Below are 20,211 nucleotides of genomic sequence, written 5' to 3'. Positions count from 1 at the left end.
CACATCAACGATCAATATACATGTAAATTATTAATAACTGTCTGCAATCACTAAACTCCAAAATGCATGTGGATAAGGTATAATGATGAGAGGCATAATGTATGATGACATATCACCCCTAATCCTAGTACGGTATAATTATGTGGCACATGTTCATCATCGGTCACTGTAAAAGTAGAATTTATGCATAGGCCTAAAATAATCAAGACAATGCCTATGGTGAAAGTAATACCTTGGTCACATTTGCTCTACGGCGGCCGTACGGCGAGTCGAAAACAGCCGTTTTTATTAATTTTAATTCAAACTACCCATATGTAGTTGGACAAAAAAAATGTTAAAACGGCTGTTTTCGACTCGCCGTACGGCCGCCGTAGAGCAAATGTGACCAAGGTATAAGTCAGAGAGAGAAGGTGAGGAAAACAGGTGAAGAGAAATAACATGAAGAAGAAGAAGAAATGATCAAAGAGAGAAGAAATAGGAGGAGAAATTTTAAAATGTCATAACTTTCTTATTTTACATCCGATTTTGATGAAATTTTCAGTACTGTGCTTGTTGGATTTTTCTCTTTTTATTCAAATCAATTTTTCGTTGGGGGTGGATCCTTTAAATAGTGCGAGCGCGAAGCGCAAGATGATATTTTTGGACTATTTCATGTATTTTGTAATGAAAATTGAACATTCTGGGCATTGTTTGTAGTCCTGAACAAGATGCGTAATGTATAATGTAATTATATTCTAGCCTGATCGACAAAACGGGACGGTCTATTCATGCGTTTGGGCAATTGGGTATCTTCCTACATTCATTATGCGAGCGTGGAGCGCGGGCTGAAAATATTTGATATTCCCATCTGATAAAAAGGTAAATTTCAAGCACTGTTTTACCAGTGAGATAAATTATGATCTTCTTATGTCCCCTTTTCAGGTCTGAATATCAAACAAGGTTTGTGGAGTGCATCTGGCTGCCATAGGCACTCCACTAACCTCACCTGCATTACGCGATTCAATATAGCAGCAGTGCTGACTTTGAAAACTATACTATAAAATAACTATTCACAAAAAACACAATTCATATAATGATACAATACTACATTCATTGACCCTAAATGACATTTGACCTTCCTTAATCATGTGACCTAAGACTTGCCAGTGATACTTGATTACCCTTATATCCACAATAATTCATAAACTATATCCATAAACTTTGAAAGTTATGACAGCAATTTAATAATTACCTCCAACATGGCCAACGTTCATTGACCCTAAATGACCTTTGGCCATGGTCATGTGACTTGAAACTTAGGCAGAATGTTCAGTAATACTTGATTAACCTTATGTGCAAGTTTCATGAACTAGGTATATATATATTCAAAGTTATGCTGTCATTTCAAAAACTTAACCTTCCGATTTGATGTTGACGCCGACGCCGTTGGAAAAGCGGCGCCTACGCTAATAACTTTGCTATGCAGGTGAGAAAAATATTCAGCCCTCGCGCTTGGCGCTCGCGTCATTTTTTTTTTTTTTGGTTTCTTCATCATTTTCCTACATATCGAATTGTGCCTAAAATGATCCCCTTTTTGGTCAATAATAATGTGAAAACAATTGCTATTTGGCCTCGCGTTAATGTTTGTTTAAAGGGGAATGAAACCTATGGAACAAGTAGGCCTGTGTTGAAACAGAAAAATCAAAGAATAAGAACAAAGAACGTTTGAGAAAAATCAGACAAATAATGAGAAAGTTATGAGCATTTGAATATTGCAATCACTAATGCTATGGAGATCCTCCTATTGGTAATGCGACAATGATGTGTGATTATGTCACATGTGAACAACTTTCCCTTTGATATAAACTACCCCCAAAATGTCTCTTTGCTTTTTCTATAATGGTGATACAAACTCTTTATCCATGATGTATTTTTTAAAATCTGTATTATGCCCACTATAGATAGAACACATGATCTCCTGATAAATGTGACAAAAGAGGCAGTTTATGTGAAATACATGAAGCAATGGGAAATTGTTCACAAGTGACATCGCACATATTTATCGCATTGCCAATATGAGGATCACCATAGCAGTAGTGATTGCAATATTCATATGCTCATAACTTTCTCATTATTTGTCTGATTTTTCTCAAACTTCGTTGATCTGTTTCTTTGATTTTTCTGTTTTCACATAAGCTATCTTGATCCAAATCTGTCATTCTTCTTTAATGAGATACGTGGCATGATTACAAAAAATTGCTTGAAATCCAGTTTGAAATGGCCGTTTTCTTGTGATATTTGCTTTTTATGAGATATTAAAATAGCCCTTAAAAATGTCTCTTATTCAGCCCAACATAACTTCTTTTTTATATATACTCTTTTGTACCCCGGCTTATGCCGTGACCCACTCACTACGCAACTGCCCCCCCCCCCACCATCGCTCCCTAGATGCCATGCATGTCAGTGCCAATGGTTAGGTATGCCTATAGGACAACTCCATTTGCTACAATGACACTACTGTTAATATACCCCCTGCAAAAATTAAAATGTATACCTTTGAGAAGTGTATTCATGAAAACGCACATCGGGGAATTCCCCATATTTGGGGGCTCAATCTCTCCGAGAAAAAAAAAGGCGACTTTCAATCGTGAGCTTAAAGTTTCGAGTTTTTTTCTCGAAATGTTACACCCCGTCTTACACGTCCTGGTCCTTCCCCAGCAAAAGAATATGCGTATGAGGCCATGGAAGCTACCTAGGGCCTATAGGCTATAGAGTTTCAATGGTGATTCAATGCAGTAGCGTACCTAGGATTTTCCACAGGGGGGAGGGGCAAAATAGGTATTCAAGCTCGTCAGGGACAGGGATACGTCCTATGCATGGGTTGTGACTCGTCAGGGGGTGACTGCCCCCCCCGTAGGTACGCTAGTGATTCAATGCCTTATTTTCTTAAAAGGGAATGTTTGAAGAAAGAATGAACTTCACGTGATACCACTAATATAAAATAGAAAATACCAGGATTGGAAGATTTCCTCTTTATTTGGGGGATTGTACTACGAAGGGCAAGTCCGTTGACCATCCCGAAAACGTCAGTCACCTTGTCCCGGCGGAGCATTGTCCATTCAGTTATTTTGATGTGCAGCAAATGTGTAAGAGCAGTATTTTTTTTCTTTTACTCAATGTAAGAGCATAGTGTCCATCCACAAATTGGTGCTCTAAGAAAGTTTGATCAACATTATTCGTCGCCGACGCCGTCTGAAATGCTTTTATTATATTTTCACCCACATGGCTATGAATTTGATTTCGCGCATTTTGTGGAAGTCATTGCTTTTACACATGCGCATTACTGATCAACGAGCTGAGCATGCGCAGTTGTGCGCCACCATCGGGCTAGCTCTCGATATGTAAATTTCTGTCCGGCAAAGTTTCAGTGTGGGTTGTATTTTCTCTTCGAGGATTTCTTCTCATTGAAGCTGCTTCTTTTATTGGAATTTTCTTATTCGATAGCTGTATATAATATATATGCATGTGCGTGATTTCGAGAAAATTCATGCTTTCGATTTTTCAGAATCAGAGTTTCCATCAACCTTCATCACTTCGACCCGAACATGTAATTCGGTGCACCTCCACAGTGCGATAACTACGGCAGCGGCGACTTGTGGGGATGTGTTACCGTGCATTACCACACGGGGACGGAGATTTTGTTGGAAATAAGTGATTCGTTTGCATCTTGTTTCTCGGAATTCCTTTCAAGTAACTGATACGCAGACCAAATCACACGATGGCTACGACTGTCCAGTATGACCTGGACACGTCTGGAGGCCTCATGATGGTAAGTGGAATTCAATTTTTGCCTTTGAAAAACTTGTTTGTGACTCGAATTCGATTTGACAGATGTTCTCGTTTACTTATGCACAGCCACGCAACGCGTGCGAACAACAAAATCTGCTTGCTGTGCCATCCATTGCACACAGAACTCGTTATTTTTTCTTTCAAAATGGCGACGCAACGTACCACCAGGAAAGGGAGCTCATTGCTTTGCGTCCTACACATTCTATCTTCATCACATTTAACTTGTTAATAACTGTTTCCATGTCATATTTACAGCAAATTCAGGCTTTGGTTGCTCCTCCACAAAGTGATGAGCCTCCAAGAAAATACAGAAGAACAGAACCAAGAAGAACAGGAAGAGCAACCAACAGAGATTCCTGTGATAGCTGCACAGAGGGAGGAGATCTTATTTGCTGTGACCGTTGCCCTGCATCTTTTCACCTCCAGTGCTGGTAAATTTTATTTTTTCAAGTCAGATGTAGACAAAAAAAACCCCTGAGAATTTCTAGAATAGATTTAGAATTAGATCCAATGTTACTCTTGCTCTACTTGTAATAGTTACTAGAATTAGATTCTAGAGACTAGACATTAATAGTCTAGTAGAACAACATTAGTCTACTCGCAATTGATTTTCTTCCAAATATGTCTGAAGTCTCTGAACTGAAGATTTAAAAAGTCTTTCAATTTTTTTTTTGCTCCAGTCTGGGTCAGAGTAAAATCCAAAGACCAATTCAATTGAAAGTAAAAAGATTTAGCTCATTATTCTGTTGAACAGGGTAAAGCTTATGACTGATATTTGAATTAAATGAAATACTTATGCTAGTACAACTATATACTTCTGTACATGTATACATTTCTATTGACGTAATGATAATGTAGAATTTTGGTAACTTCTGCACTGGTTAAAATTTGGAATCTACCAGTTGAAGAAACTAAGAACATACAAGTACAATTAGAGTACACCAAATGGGTATTGATTTCAAGCTAACATTGAAATATCTTGATACCTCAGTGATAATGAATAGACTTCCATTCTCCATCTCAATATGGTGGTACAGTAAAGGAAAACTACTTATGCTGAAAGTATCATAGTGCTGTACACATGTACTTTGATAAAGATAAATTACTTGAAAAAAATGTCTGAATAGATAATTAATTACATTGAAAAGATTCATATTAATCATGTGTGGCAATTTATTTCAACCAATTTCTATTATACTTGTGTCATAAATATTTCATTCTAATTAGTTTTATTGAATTCACTTCTTTTTTTTTTACAGAATCCGATTTGTAGTCAATATAAGTGATATGTAGGAAGTGGTCGGGAAAGAAGAAATAAGTGGAAAGAAAATCTTGTCTTTTTTCTTTCTTGGCCTATAATTCTCTAATCCATTCAAGTGATTTACATGTACATGTATGTCACATTACAGCTGGAAGGCTCAGTTAACATACTCGTTTGAAATCAACCAAATTTTTCATAATCCATTCAGTCTTTATCTTTATTTTTAACAATTTTTTTTTCCAGCTAAACTTAAATTGTTCATAGACCTAGATCTGCTAATATGACTATAACCTCTCCTTCCCTTCCTACTCCCCCAAAAATCTTGAAGGTGGGGTAGAATTGGTATTGGCTTAAAATGACATAGAAATGTTATGCATGTTCAGTAAAAAAAATAAATAAATTGATAGAAATGCAAAAGAACATTAAATGCATGAATTACTCTAGACATGGTATCTTCTTTTTTACTGAAAATCGCACTGAAATTCACAGTTATATTTTAGATCATGCCCTTAGGATTAGGATAGGATGGTCATTATCATGTTCACATTGGCATCTAGGCATGTAGGCCTATATTTCACACTGAATACACCCCAAAACTAGGATCAGCAACTTTATTACACTTGAATTCAGACGCACTGTATGTCTTACTTTGACTTGACAATGTAGACTTAATATGAGCTAATGGAGTGTCCCTATACACATCTACATGTAAGCTGCAGGTCTATAATTGGAAAGTTATACATGTACATACACTCAGTGGTGTACCATGGGTCATGGCATGGGGGGGGGGCACCAACAAAAAATTCGAGTCACTTAGGGAGCGCGCGAAGCACCCTCAGTTGTCAGGTATACTGACCTAATAGAGATATTTTAAGGACATGCAGTGCCATTAAACGGATATGTATCTCACTGATTAAATAATGTGAGCGCAAAGCACGAGCTGAAAATTTTTGATATTCAGAGCTATAAAGGGACATTATAAGCAATTTTTTTTTGTAATCATGATACGTAACGTTACTGTCTCGCTTTTAAGGACTATGTTTTTTAGGAATCCATTAAGAGTATACGTATCTCACCATAGTCATCTAATGCGAGTGCCAAGCGCTTGCTGATTTTGTTAGAATTACATCTAAACACTTTTTGAAGTCATTGTAATCATGATTGTCATACGCATCTCACTAATCAAATACTGCGAGCGCAAAGCATAGCCGAAAAATAAGGAAATTCAGACCTGAAGAGGGGCATTCTAAGGCTTGTTTGTAGAAATTCACTAATACCCTTTTTACACAGGATTTTCTTAGCCCCGGACTATCGCTAACCCCGTACTATCGCTAATCCCGTACTATTTTTTTCCCTTTTCACACATGCAAAATTTTTATTGCTAACCCCGGATAAAGAATGCTTGCTTTTCACACACGAAACTCGCTAACCCCGGACTAGTGGTTTTTGTCGATCATTCGTAGTACAAGTACTTCACTCGTACACTTTTTACACACGCTAAAATTTCCTTAACCCCGTACTATAGGTGGGGCTAAATTGCCATTTAGCCCCACCTATAGTAGGGGGTTAAGCTTAGCCCACTTACTAAAGGTGGGGTTAGCCCACTTTGCAAAAATGCTGTGTGAAAAGAAAGTGGACTAAGCTTAACCCCGTACTATAGGTGGGGCTAAATGGTAATTTAGCCCCACCTATAGTACGGGGTTAAGGAAATTTTAGCCTGTGTAAAAAGGGTATTAGATCCTACGTATTTCACTTACCAAATGATGCGAGCGTGAATCATGAACTGAAAATTTTTTGATATTCAGATCGGAAAATTGACATTTCAAGGACTGATTTTAGGAGTTCATGAAGAGCGAAAATTTCACCAATCCACTAATGCGAACGTTGGCACGGACAGGAATTTTTTATATTAAGACCTTAGAATAGGCAGGAATCACTTTAAGTAGTCATGAAAAAGAAGAATATGTCACTACATAAAACAATAACTCGAATTGCGAGGAAATATATTTGTTGTATAATGATTTGAAAACGGGAGGTTTTAGTACAACTGTACAACAGGATTATACATGTATATCTCATTAAACAGTCTATGCGAGCACCAGGAACAATGAAGACACAATGAAGCAAATAATGTTTCATAAAGTTATGAAAAAATGCTTCTTATGTAATATAACATAATATGATATAACATTATAAAGAACAATAATTTCTTCTTTCCCCACTATGTTTCTCTTCCTTTTCCCCTCTTTTTCTCCTTTCTTGTTTTTTTTTTGCCAGAGTTGCTTTCCAACTGGCACTAAAATGTTTGTGGTGCTAAGGCTTGCAAAGTTTTGATGATAAAGCACTATGAAATCGTGCTGTTAGGGACCATTGTAAATCAAATCTTCATCGCCAGATTTGCAGGGTTTATTTGTAAACTTCATGAATTTGTGAACTATCAGCAGAGTAGTATGTACATGTAGCAACAATAATGGTCCAGCTTGTTGATGCTGTGACTGAAAGAAAAGGACATGTACCTCAGGATTCATTTAGTGGACTTGTCTAAGGCAGCTGAACTTCGTCTTTGAAAACCCATCAAGCTTATGTTTCATGTTACATAGATCCAATAAAAAGGCTACAACTTTTTGATGGGTATGCTTAAAAGCAGGAAAACACTCTGAGTTTGTGGTTGCTGAAGTACACATCTACATGTACAGTATGTATATGACAAAATTTGATATTTGGATATCATATCTGTCAAATTTGTGTCTAAAATACTGTAACATACATGTATATTATAAGTAGGCCCCTACATTTATGATTGACCTTCCATTCTTTTGGTGACTGGTGTTAAATTGCCAAAGACTTGTGGAGATTATTATTTTCATTTTTGAAATGCAGGATTGTCTATGATATCTGAACAAGTATAAAACTCAAATGTGAGTTGAGTCAAGCTCGTAAATCTGGCGGTATATTTTTATATAGGCCTTCATGCAGAGGGAAGATAGCACTAGGCTCAGCTGTGAACTTATCAGCCTAGGTACTAAAAGATTTTGCAATGTTATAATATGTACAACACTTCATTTCATTAATATTTCTTAAAATTTATTTTCCCCTTTGATATATCCACCTGAGCTGTGAAGCTAAATGTAATTCTGATACAAGTAGTACAATATGCATGTGAGAAATGAGCAAAGGTATTTTGAGTTTAGACACTGCCTTCATTCAGCCTTGTCTGCCAAGTTTCAGCATTCTAGAGCTAGCCACCTGTCTGTATAGATTATACCACTGGGCCGTTTCACGGCGAGCCGCGAGTGGGTACACAATGTAGTGAAAGACATGCAGTCTGACTTTATATCAAGTTAAGAATTGTCAGGAGTCTTCAAGTCTGTCTGTTCTACATGTAGGAGTTACATGTGCATGTGTATTTGGATTCTGCTTTGTACGAGTGAGATTTCCTTTGAAGTTTGTCTGTGTCATACAGATATTTTTTCCAGGCATTTTTTTTGAAGCTCATTGTTTAGTGTTAGTTTATGACATTGTAGGTACATGTAATGTAGAACAATATGCTTTTTAATTGGAAGATACAAACAGACTGCTAACAAGCTCCAAGGTCAATTATAATGGGCATCCATGGCCATGGCCTTTGATGGAATAACAATTGAAATGTTTGAGGGTTATTATGCAATTGACAAGGATTTTCTTTTACAATTAGGATATACTGAGTTACTTGTTTTCAAATGTGGAAAAGAATCATGACCTTTTTCGTAAGGATCACTATATGACCATCCATAGTGTATGCCTACATGTACAGTACATGGAACTCAACATACTTCATGCATTGTGATTTTCTTTTGATGTCCATTTCTTGACCTATCGCACATGGAACATTTTGCAATCCACAGGCATGCACTTATGTACACAACAGTAAATTCAAGCCTAAAGTGTACATGGATTGCTTCCCTGTGATGAAATGTAAAGAGTGAACTCAAGTCCAATTATGTAGGGGAAATGGGTGTCAGCGTGGCTGACTAGTATTGTACCATTCTCTCCGAAGGTGGACAAACTGGGGTAGTTGGATTGATCAATGGGTAATGCTTACATGTATGGTCAAAATTGAGCATTATTAAGAATATTATCTCAAAATCAGTTGTTCTAGCTGCATTTACCTGAGAGCTGCAGCAGGTACAGCATGAATTGTTATTGGTTACTAATATGCATCCATCTAAGATTGTTTTTAATTTAGAATCAAACAAATTGTTTGTTAATTGGCCCACTTTATATGTATTGAATAGATAAGGTTTGATGAGTTTACAATTTTTTGAAATGGCCGCCAGATCCTCCAGACAAGATGTTTGTTAGCTTGGTTAAAAGTTGTTGACATGAAGAAAAGAGAAGGCAAAATACATGTAATTGAGTACATGTACATACATGTAGAAATCTCATTTGATAAACATAAATCCTTTGTATTTCATTATCATGTATGTAAGTATGTAGTGTGTAATTTCTCTTTCAACAACTGAAAATGAATGACCAATGCACAGTGAAAATTTTATCAGAATTAACATGGTGCATGTAGATACAATACATGTATCGTTTTTTACATGGTATGAATTGTGTCTGACAAATTTTACACAAAAATGGAGCTCAGTTTGCCTGAAACTCTGTACTAGCAGACACCTGCACACATGCTAGAAATGTTTGTACATGAATTATACAGGCCAAGAGACTAAACATTTACCAGGGAGGGATTCATTCTCAAACTGAGCATCAAGTATACTGAACTATTAGGTGGTTTCAGACCGCCTCGAAGTTCATCAGTTCCAGGTATTCTCTGATCGGGAAATTTACCCCGATCAGAAAATACCATGTATTTTGGTAATGTGAAAGCAAACTACGCGTAATTTCCCCGAAAGAAAATACCCGCTAAATAGTAGGTACTTGGCGAAATTATGAGAACTTTTGCGGGGATTTTTCCAAGGTCGCAGGTATTTTGGCAATGTGAAAGCAAATTACAGGAACTTTTAGCCCAGCGTGTCGTCAGGCGCGGCGGCGTGGGTGGCTGCTGGGCTAGTGAATTTGAATCTCGCGCCTTGCTGCCTGCTTATCAGACCATACTGCACATGCTCGTAACTTCGGGAACTTATCCCGAAGGGTATGTTTCAGGGCGGTGTGAATGCAGGAATAATTAATGGGTATTTTTTAGCCAAAAAAAGTTCTCGTAATTTAACGGGGATTCTTGTGATCGAGGCGGTTTGAAACCACCTATTGACAGCACTACTGTCACCACATAATGTCCTGTGTGTTGAATTGACTTTGCTTTGTTAACTGTGAAACTGGGGGTAAATCCAGGGCTGTATATGGGGGGGGGGTTACAGTGTAATGTTTGCACCATTATTTGTCAAACAAACAGCAAAACTACCATCTCCTTCAAAGTTTTCAATATCTTTATTATATAAGGGCCCTTTAAATTTTTTTTTCATTTTCTTTAGTGTTGTGTTTTTATGTTCCCCAGGTAGAAAATGTGATGGATTTTGTATTTCTTGAAAGCATCCATCAGTTTGAAAGTTCATTACATCTGGCTTCTTCACTTGTATAAATATCTAGCCTTTAAGACATATTATATTATTTATGATATCATACGTAGATAAATGCAAACAAAACCTGACAGTCATTAATTAAACATTAGGTCTATCATTACATGTAATTTGGTATTTGATGACTGAGCAATGCAGATAATCATATCTGTGAATCAATTGAAATATACATGTAGGTGAATGTTGTTGTTTCTTGTTCAATGATAGCAAATACATGTAGTATGGTGGGTACATGTAGTTTCAAAGATATTAAAGGCTCAAGTTAATGTTATAGACATTTAATATAAAAAAAACAAAGGAGAGATTAAATATGTACCTAGATGCCTTTCTATCAGTATCAATCTAAAATCTCTGAAACCAACAAAAAATCTAAAGAAATGCTTAAATACATTATAATTGAAGATTTTTGTGTAATTTATATTGTGCTGATAATAATAGAACACATAAGTGTATTTGATGAAATTAAGATGGTGTTTCTGGTCACTTTATATAAATTCCCTTTTTTTGAAGCACCGTCTAAATAATTATTTTCGGATGCGATTTTTTTTTCTGAGCTTACATTTGTAACATATCACAGACAGAGACAGGTGACAAGTGGGACCTCGCAGCTCAGATTTTTACAAAGTTCAAATCAATGTTAGCGAATGCCTTTAAATGCATTATAATTAATGCATTCCACCTGGTTGGGGGTGGGGAGTCATGCAAAGGACCTGTTTTATCCTTTCCTATTTTGCTGGTACTATTCAATATTGAAAACAACAGTAAACCTACATGTATTACCTATTGTACATGTAATATGTAGGCAATAACAATTAAAATATGAAATTTAGCCATGTTTAGCAGGTATTAGCACATGTCTATCAGCTTTTGCAATAAGAATGCATACTGAAATTTAAATGTGTGTCATGCAATATGTCTAGTTGTGTGCCACAACTTTGAATCTCTTTGCAAGATACTACACAGCTTACCAGCAATGTACATCATGCTGAACAACGCGGAGGCTCGTCATCATACTGGATGTACAAATGGGTAGTCAACAACATTTCCTTTGGAGAAGGGATGTCTATCGTTCTTAATCAACAATCTATTCCTCCTGCCAGCTCGAAATTCTTTTTATATTAGAAATGGAAAAGGATTATTTTGACTGTAGTAATTGAGGCTTTAAACCTTCAGTGACTCAGCGAACGATATAAGTTGCACTGGGATTCTCTGGGAAAAGGATCTACATGTATGTGGCTGTGGGAGAGGAAGTTCTGCTGTTAGTAGACTGACTCCAGTCTTCTTTAGCTCCTTGAAGCACCAGAGATTTTAAGAATTGATGGGTATGTGGTTGACATGGGAGAGGGGAGTTTTTTTTTCCTTCATCTTCTTCTCCTTCAGGGCTAGGATAGAAAGTGCAGATCCATAGATGAATTCAATGAGTGTGAGGAATACTAGTCACAGTTTTTTTTAATGATTTTATTTAAACTTGTTATGTTTTCTCTGAGGCAACCATACAGTTGTAATTGTATTTGAATCTTTTGAATTGTTGGTTATTTTACCATATTCAAATGATTATTAACATAACAATTATTACCCCAAGAGCAAGGAAATGAGGAAAAATTAGAAAGTAATCAATCTGTGTTTTTGGAATGAAAAATGTAGTGTAGGGTGGCATGATTTTATGCTTTCTACTTGCATTCAGATCAGAACTCAGAAATCTTGCTTTTGTCTCACCTGCATATCAGGGTAAGACTGTAGGCGCCACTTTTCCGATGGCGGCAGCAGCAGCATGAACATCAAATTTTACCGAAGGTTAAGTTTTTTAAATGAATGCATAACTTTAAAAGTATATGGACCTAGTTCATGAAACTTGGACATAAGGGTATTCAAGTATTACTTAACACTTTGCTTGAGTTTCAGGTTACATGACCAAGGTCAAAGGTCATTAAGGGTCATTGAACTTTGGCCAAGTTGGGGGTATTTGTTGAATTATCATAACTTTGAAAATTTTATGGATCTGAATCATAAAACTTGGATATAAGAGTAATCAAGTATCACCGAACATCTTGTGCGAGTTTCAGGTCACATGACCAAGGTAAAAGGTCATTAAGGTCAATGAACTTGGCCATGTTGGAGGTGATTATTAAATTGCTGTCATAACTTTCAAAGTTTATGGATTTAGTTTATGAATTGTGGACATATGGATAATCAAGTCTTAGGTCACATGATCAAGGTCTAATGTCATTTAGGGTCAGTAAACCTAGTATTGTATCAATATATGTACTGTTATTTTTTATATAATTATTTTGTAGTAGTTTTAGTCAGCACTGCTGCTATATTGAATTGTGTAATGTAGTGTAGGTGAGACTGCCAGAGGTGCTCCACTTATCGCTGTTTTGAAACTGCAAATCTAGTGCTTAATCTTATTTTGCTGCAACATGATTCTGCAATAAAATCATTCTCTTTTTTTGTTGATGGTCACCTATGTCAAGTGCTGTTCCCCCTTGACATGTGTATTTGCATTTTGTTTATCTACTGGACCAAAACACTTTAATGGTCTGCATGTGTACAGTCTTTATTAACAATGATGTACATTTATACTGGTCAGTAATTTCATGTATGTACAACGTAGATAATTTTGAAGAGTGTCCTGACTTTTCTTGATGACATATATCGCACAACACCTTGAACATGAATCATACATGCACTGCATGTACCAAACTTGCACATTGTAATACAGCATTGGTCTATTGTGCAGTTTTGAGCTGAGTACATTTTCAGTGGATATTGCAGAAGGTCATTTGGAGCTTTAGCAGGGTCAATGATATTATTAGCCTTGTACACCCAGTCTTTCAGTCAGATTCTATTTCATTTAGTCTAGGAATATGCATGCATGTTTCATGAACATTTATCCTCAAAGTTTGCTGAATTGTTGTTTACATGTACTAGACTTTATGAGTTTATGAAAATCATTTACATATACATGTACAGAATACAGTACAATAGGCAAAAGATATAAGACAGACATAGAATACTTTTATAGACCTCAAGAAGTCCTCTTTGACGCTGTTATGATGTTTGTGGGGCCTATACTTTTACACGATCTCCTTGGGCAATCAAACCTAGTTTATGACATTTTGGGGAAAATTGCATACATTTTTTTCACTGATGACATACATGTAATCTGTTAAATGAAGTCCTATTCAAGTTTCAGCTTTTAATTTCTCACTTGAAGCAAAGCCCCTTCACAGCCTTCACTCTCCTTAATATTTTTGTAATATGAGCATTGAGCAGCTATATTACTAAACTATTTCATACAGAAGTATTTGGATGTTGACAATTATATTATTCATTGACTTTCATTTTCTGCTCTACATTGTATGAATTGTTAAACAGTCTTCAAAATGTATTGAATTTCGCTCTTACAATGTTTTATCATTTCTTTTCTATAAATTGAACTTAAACTACATGATTTTGAAAAAAAGTCTTCTCTTGCCATTAATGTAGAGAGTTTGACATAATACATACATTATTATGGTACTCTGAAAGCCAGTACTTCATGCAAGATCTTGTGATCAGGTCTTGTATTATGAAGGTTTTTTCAGTTTATCCATTTGTAACCCATTTGTGAAAGTGATTGTTGAATGAACATAGCAGGACTGTATTGCTATTGAATGAGTTATATTTCATTTCATATGCTGGAAAATCAGTAAATGTTTTAAACCTGTGTAATTATAGATTTACTTGAAGACGATCTTTGAAATCTGTGCAAATCACATGAATGGTGAATTTGTTACATAACTTACTAACTAATATCTGATATAGTTTATCCAAAATACAAAATTAGCTAAGGAATCTTCCAATTTCTCTTCCTACAGTAACCCTCCTATATCAGAAGAGGATCTACCCTCAGGAGAATGGTTGTGTCACAGATGCACAGTAGCACCACAGGTAAGATTGAATATCATGGAACAAACCATTTTGCATTCATGGGGGTGTGGTATGCTGGTAGTTAAGTTGAGATAGGAAGCTTTTCATGAAGCATCCAGTGAAAAATTTGCTCTCACCCTATCAGATTTGAAAATGTTAGAAGCTAAATTTGTCAGTGTACATGTAAATCAGTGACAAACGATTTCATGAAACACTTGTCCTGGCATGATCATTTATCATTGCATGACAAAGTGCATTAAATTATGTTGAACTCCTTTGGATGCCATGGTGAAAAGTAGAGGTTTCCTCCCAAAGGTTAAAGCTTGTGTATCTCAATACAGTTACAGTACACATTCTCCTAAATTCCCTTTATAATCTAATAGTTACGATGGAGAAATATCAAAGATCATTTGAATTGGGGCAGTACTATGTCTCTGCTACGTTCATCCATTTCTATTCGATGGTGAACTCAATCTAGATATAAAAGGGAAATCAATTATTTTTTTTCTAGTCTACTTTAGTAGTAATTGTAGCAAACTGTGCAATGTGAATTACATGAATTAGATCCTTAGGTGGACATATGATAGTGATAAATTATGCATTCACTGTTCACAAAGCAAGAAATGTCAAAGATCATTCAGTCTTAGTATTTTTCAATTTGGTCTCTTGTTGCACTAGAAATTCTCTACAAGTTTCTGATAAATAATGAAATATCAGGCATTCTGAATGGATTTCATGCAGACTCATCAAAAAAAGGAAGTTTTTACTCTGCTACAGGTTAATATTTTAATATTAGATGCTTGAACAAACATTTCATTGTTAACCCATATTTTTAGGGGGATTCATTTTCGAGGTTTCGTATATGATGTCCTTTGTGAGCTGCTCTTTTTTATGCCACATACATGAATTGTGTTTTTTAACGATTTATTTTCACAAATACATTTAGACTTGCAAATGAAATATTTAAGAGCTGCGATTTTAAGAATTCATGTTTTTATAGTGTGTTGGATTTTTGTAGTTGTGTTGCATTATTTTCTGTTTTGTATTTATTATTTATCCAGTTAATACCTACATGTACTCATTCAAGTCATTTGAAGGACATGGAAGATATAATGTTTGTATAGACTTCCGTTAGAATAGGTTAACCCACAGTTACTCAACGAAAGTGACCATGATCCTACATGTAGTACATGTACATGAACCTATCCCTTCAGAGTAAGGGGAAACAAAAATATTTAGCCTTATTTGGAGACTATCCATGGGGTACTGAAACTCTTACCTTTTAGAAATTAAAGGTCAATAGAATCAAAAGAGCTTGCCTCTAGAATAGATGACCTTTTCATGATTTTTTTTTTGGTTTAACAGATGGTTTCATTCTTTTTTCTCTCTCTCTCTCTCTTTAAAATTAATAATGTATTGTCAACTACCATAGCACAATGCAACTTTAAGGGAATAGGTGCAGAATATTACAATTAGTACATGTTAATTTATACCATGTTTTCTGTAACCTGAATAAGTGTTCTGGAGCCTCAAGATTGAACCCTTATTTTCAGCTCAATCTTAACTTTAACTTTAATTCTAATCTAGTTCTTACCCTCCTAATGTTTGCTTCTGGTACCAAGTATATTTTTCAATGTGGTGACTGCCATAATAGCTACATAAAGTTTTCCTCAGGTACATCATTGAGTTGACTTCATTGCTTTCTTCCTTTTTACCATGAAGCCATTGAACACTGAGGTCACACTCTCTGACACTATCAAGTCTATTGAGAAGGCGCAACGCTCTGAGAGAGAAAAGAAGCAGAAGGAGTCTGCTGCTGCTGCCAAGGAGAAGGAGAGAGCTGCCTCCACCTCCCTCCGGCTGAATGATCGACTGAACGACAGACTCATGAGAGAAGGAAGGGCCTGTTTGCGGCTGGCTCAGATCCAGGCTTACAAGTAAGCCTTCATTGCCATAATTCACAAATGAGGTGTAGCCTACGAAACCTTCTCCTTGTTTTACATGAGCATACTGTGAATTGCCCATGTGCACACGTACATGAAATATATGATTAGATCATATGCAGTGTGTGAGTATGCATACAAAACTGAAATTGGGGTATGAACCTCCTTTGTGAATATTGGTGAGATCAGAATTGGATGAAAATTGGTATGTCCTAGTTTCATTAGTAAATAATTAATTTCCTTATTCCTTGAAGGAAGGCATCCACAAAATCGCCCTTATGTTGAATTCAATTATAAGATTGCGTAAAGGATAAATGAATAAGATTAAAAGTTATATTTCAATATCACAAAGCCACCAGTCCTGCTGTATGGAATTATGTAATGCACGCAAGACTCTCAGAGGCGTTCCACTTGTTTTTATATTTATTTTCATTGTTACATTTTTCTGTTCCATAACTCTCCTTAAGAAAATCAAATTACCAGTAATTATTTTCAGTCTGTAATTTGTAGTGAGATCATGTTTCTTTATGTGAAAGATGGATAATTTGAGGCTGCATTGTATTTCCAGTAAATCCAGTCAACTTATATGACAACATTTGTGAAACCCCCAGTGCTCCAATCTGTTTTTAATTATCATTTTGTCACAAGGTAGAATTCATTCTCTGATATATGATTTACTCTCTCCAGGGAGGCACAAATAGAGGCTGGGATAATACCCAAGGAAATGCCAGAAGAGGGAGATACCAATCGGACGGAGGGAACAGAAGAAGAAAAGATGGATGTTGACAAGGCAAAGGATACAATGGAGGTGCCTGAAGAAAAGAAAGACAAGGAAGAAGAGGTTTATGTCAAGTTTGAGAATCCTCTAAGCTACCTCATCAAAGCTGTAGCCATTCAGAATCCCAAGCAGTTCTCTCTCCCTCCAGAGATGATGCAACATGCACCCCTACCAGGTAATTTGGGATGGCCCTCTGTAATTTTATACATGTGTATTGTCCAATACATTGAACGTTAGATTGTCTAAAGATTAATAAAAACAAAACTATTCAAATCAAAGCCTAGTTTCCTAATTTAGAGGGAAGGGGGATAACAAAAAAACATCTATAACTACTGATAATGTCTGAAAATTCAGAAGCCCTTTGAAATTCCATTATTTGTCCTTTTAATATTCCTAGGCTTTACGGATTGCAAGTTCCTGAGAGAAATAATGTAATTCATGTGCAAATTTTCTTGTGTAAAACTATATCACATACATTGTATTCTCAGCTCTCCTTTTCATGATTTTATTTCTTTTTATGCTCAGGGACAACTAAGAAGAAGAAAAAAGAGGAACTATCCAAGAACTACAAGAAGCCTCATGAGCTAGATAATATGATGATCCCCCTACCTGCTAAAGTCTGCTTCACATGTAACAAGTAAGTTCTACTTGGTAGAAGCAGCAAAAATTGTATTGGTCTTTTTTTCCCCAGTGATTGGTATAATTATGATGGATGTGGCCTATTCTTAATTTCATGTCAATTTTAGCTTTTCATATGCCATCCATCTGGATTTTCCACAAATTGATTTAATTTTGAGATCTGAACATAAATCTTACCATAAAATCGTTCTTTTATTTAATATCCCTACCAGAGGCAATGTATGCAAATGGTATTAAACTGAAATGTCTTGCTTTACTTTTTCTTTTCTACTCTTTTTTCTTCTCTCTCTCTCTTACACCCTCACTCTCTTGGTGTGGACACTCTTTCTTTCTTTCTCTCTGTACTTCTCTTCACTACTCTGCCTGTCTCTGTCATTGTTAACTCTACACGATATGCTTAATATTTTATCTTAGACTTCCAAAGAAGTTTTGTTTTTAACAGAGTAGTAGTTTTGTTCTTAACAGAAACAAGTTTTATGTGCAATGCACAGTTTGCATTTATTCAGATAAAGACTTTGCTGGTTTACTGCTTTGGGAGAGTAAATGAAAACAAACAAATCATTTCCTAAATACCAGGTCATGGAAGTTGGGTTGTTCAAAGCAGTTCACACTCTTGCAAAATTACGGTTCAGATGATGATCATGATGAGTGTAAACATTGTATATTTTGAAAAATAACCAATGTTGGCTCTAAGATACATTTATGACCGAAACATCATTTTGTCTCATCAGTGAAGTGCTCACAAACCAACACTTAAAACTTTTTATTTTGGTACTTATGTATTCTAATCTTATGTTTTATGTAATGTGTGTTAGAGATCATGCCATGTTAGTTTACTTCTCACATGTATATTCAATGTACTTGTTTACATTTCTTGATTAAAAAAAATAGTGTTTGTTTAAATGTACCTTGGTAATTTGTGAAAAAATGCTGATGAGCCAACTCTGGCTTGGCTTCTTTGGAAAAAAAATTGTCTACATGTATCATGAAAACATAACAGAATTTATATGGCAGTATTTGTGTAAGAATTCATAAACTGAGTATTTGTGTTGTTTGGATTGAAATAAGCTGTGGTTTGCCCCAAGCAGGAAGGATGTACATGCTTGTCTAAATTTTCAGTGTCATGCAAGAAAGTCTCTATTACTATGTTCTATCAAAAGCAGTTGAGACTTTCTAATGGGAATCGTACCACTTGTCAGATGAAATAACAACCTGAATACTCTATTACTGGATAAGATGAACATTTACTGATGTTGTTGAAGCATGTTTGGAATATGCATAATTAGATTGCCATTTTATGCCATCCTTGTACAAAAAAAATGATTAAAGCACATGAAACCTAGCATTCCATAGAATTATGGACTACATTTTCACTTTAATCTGGACCTACATCTGGTTTCACTCATCAGAATACCACCTTTATCTGTTTCATTAACTCATAATCCAATTGAAATGACAACTCTTTATATTCCTTATTTAATGATTTTGTTGTTGGGTGCCTGTAAGAGTGTATGAAAAAGTTTATTTCCTATGACTGTATGATTATTCTACATCAATTTCTTTCAAGATGACATCGGTACATAAATTTAGTGCAGAATTTTTCACTCGATCACTTTGTCCATGATTTCTTTGTACTTCAGAACATGTCGTGTAGCACCCCTTCTCCAGTGTGACTACTGCCCTCTGCTGTTCCATAGAGACTGCCTGAATCCCCCTATTACATCCTTACCTACGGGCAGGTGGATGTGCCCCAATCATCCGGAATATGCATTAGTAAGTAATAGAGATGATATACATTGAGGGGTTCCTGGTAGGGTGTTAGTGTAGTGCTGATTTTGACACTAGTCACAGCACTGAAAATAACATGAAGCTGGTGCCTGGAACTGACTGCATGAGGTGTTAAGCAGTGATTAATATAATTTTTTGTTCACCCATATTCACCATGGAGCTAGGTTAGGTAGACCGTTTCATAATCTTGACACCAACACATAACTTGAAGTCCTTTCACTGAATCACAATGTGTTGGGCTATCAATAATGTGATAAGTAACATTTTGATATATCCACATTCGTTGTTGGGAGTTAGGTTAGGCATTTTTTAAAATTGATCTCACTATCAACACTATACCAAATTTGAAATCATCCATTGTGTTGAGTGTTGATTTTTATGCTGAGCTGAGCATTCAGAGAAACTACAATGAATAGTTTAAACAGTTATTATAAGGTTTCAAAACGAAGTTTTGACATGCCTTTGATGATGCTTGAATATTATATC

General features: G+C 35.8%; 1 protein-coding gene across 1 annotated transcript in view; it reads left to right on the top strand.

Annotated features, from left to right (window-relative positions):
- The first annotated feature begins 3,331 nt into the window (after positions 1 to 3,331).
- Positions 3,332 to 20,211, top strand: part of LOC121408973 (PHD finger protein 12-like) — a 32,798-nt gene continuing 15,918 nt past the window's right edge. The window contains exons 1-7 of the mRNA XM_041600724.1: positions 3,332 to 3,808; positions 4,084 to 4,259; positions 14,526 to 14,598; positions 16,300 to 16,514; positions 17,208 to 17,473; positions 17,824 to 17,935; positions 19,578 to 19,710. Coding sequence (XP_041456658.1) covers positions 3,758 to 3,808; positions 4,084 to 4,259; positions 14,526 to 14,598; positions 16,300 to 16,514; positions 17,208 to 17,473; positions 17,824 to 17,935; positions 19,578 to 19,710 — 1,026 coding nt within the window. The 5' untranslated portion in view covers positions 3,332 to 3,757. The remainder of the gene's footprint in view (positions 3,809 to 4,083; positions 4,260 to 14,525; positions 14,599 to 16,299; positions 16,515 to 17,207; positions 17,474 to 17,823; positions 17,936 to 19,577; positions 19,711 to 20,211) is intronic.

The sequence above is a fragment of the Lytechinus variegatus genome, chromosome 2 (assembly GCF_018143015.1).
Source record: "Lytechinus variegatus isolate NC3 chromosome 2, Lvar_3.0, whole genome shotgun sequence".
In the NCBI taxonomy this organism is placed as follows: Eukaryota; Metazoa; Echinodermata; class Echinoidea; order Temnopleuroida; family Toxopneustidae; genus Lytechinus; species Lytechinus variegatus.
This window is presented reverse-complemented; position numbering and strand designations above follow the sequence as displayed.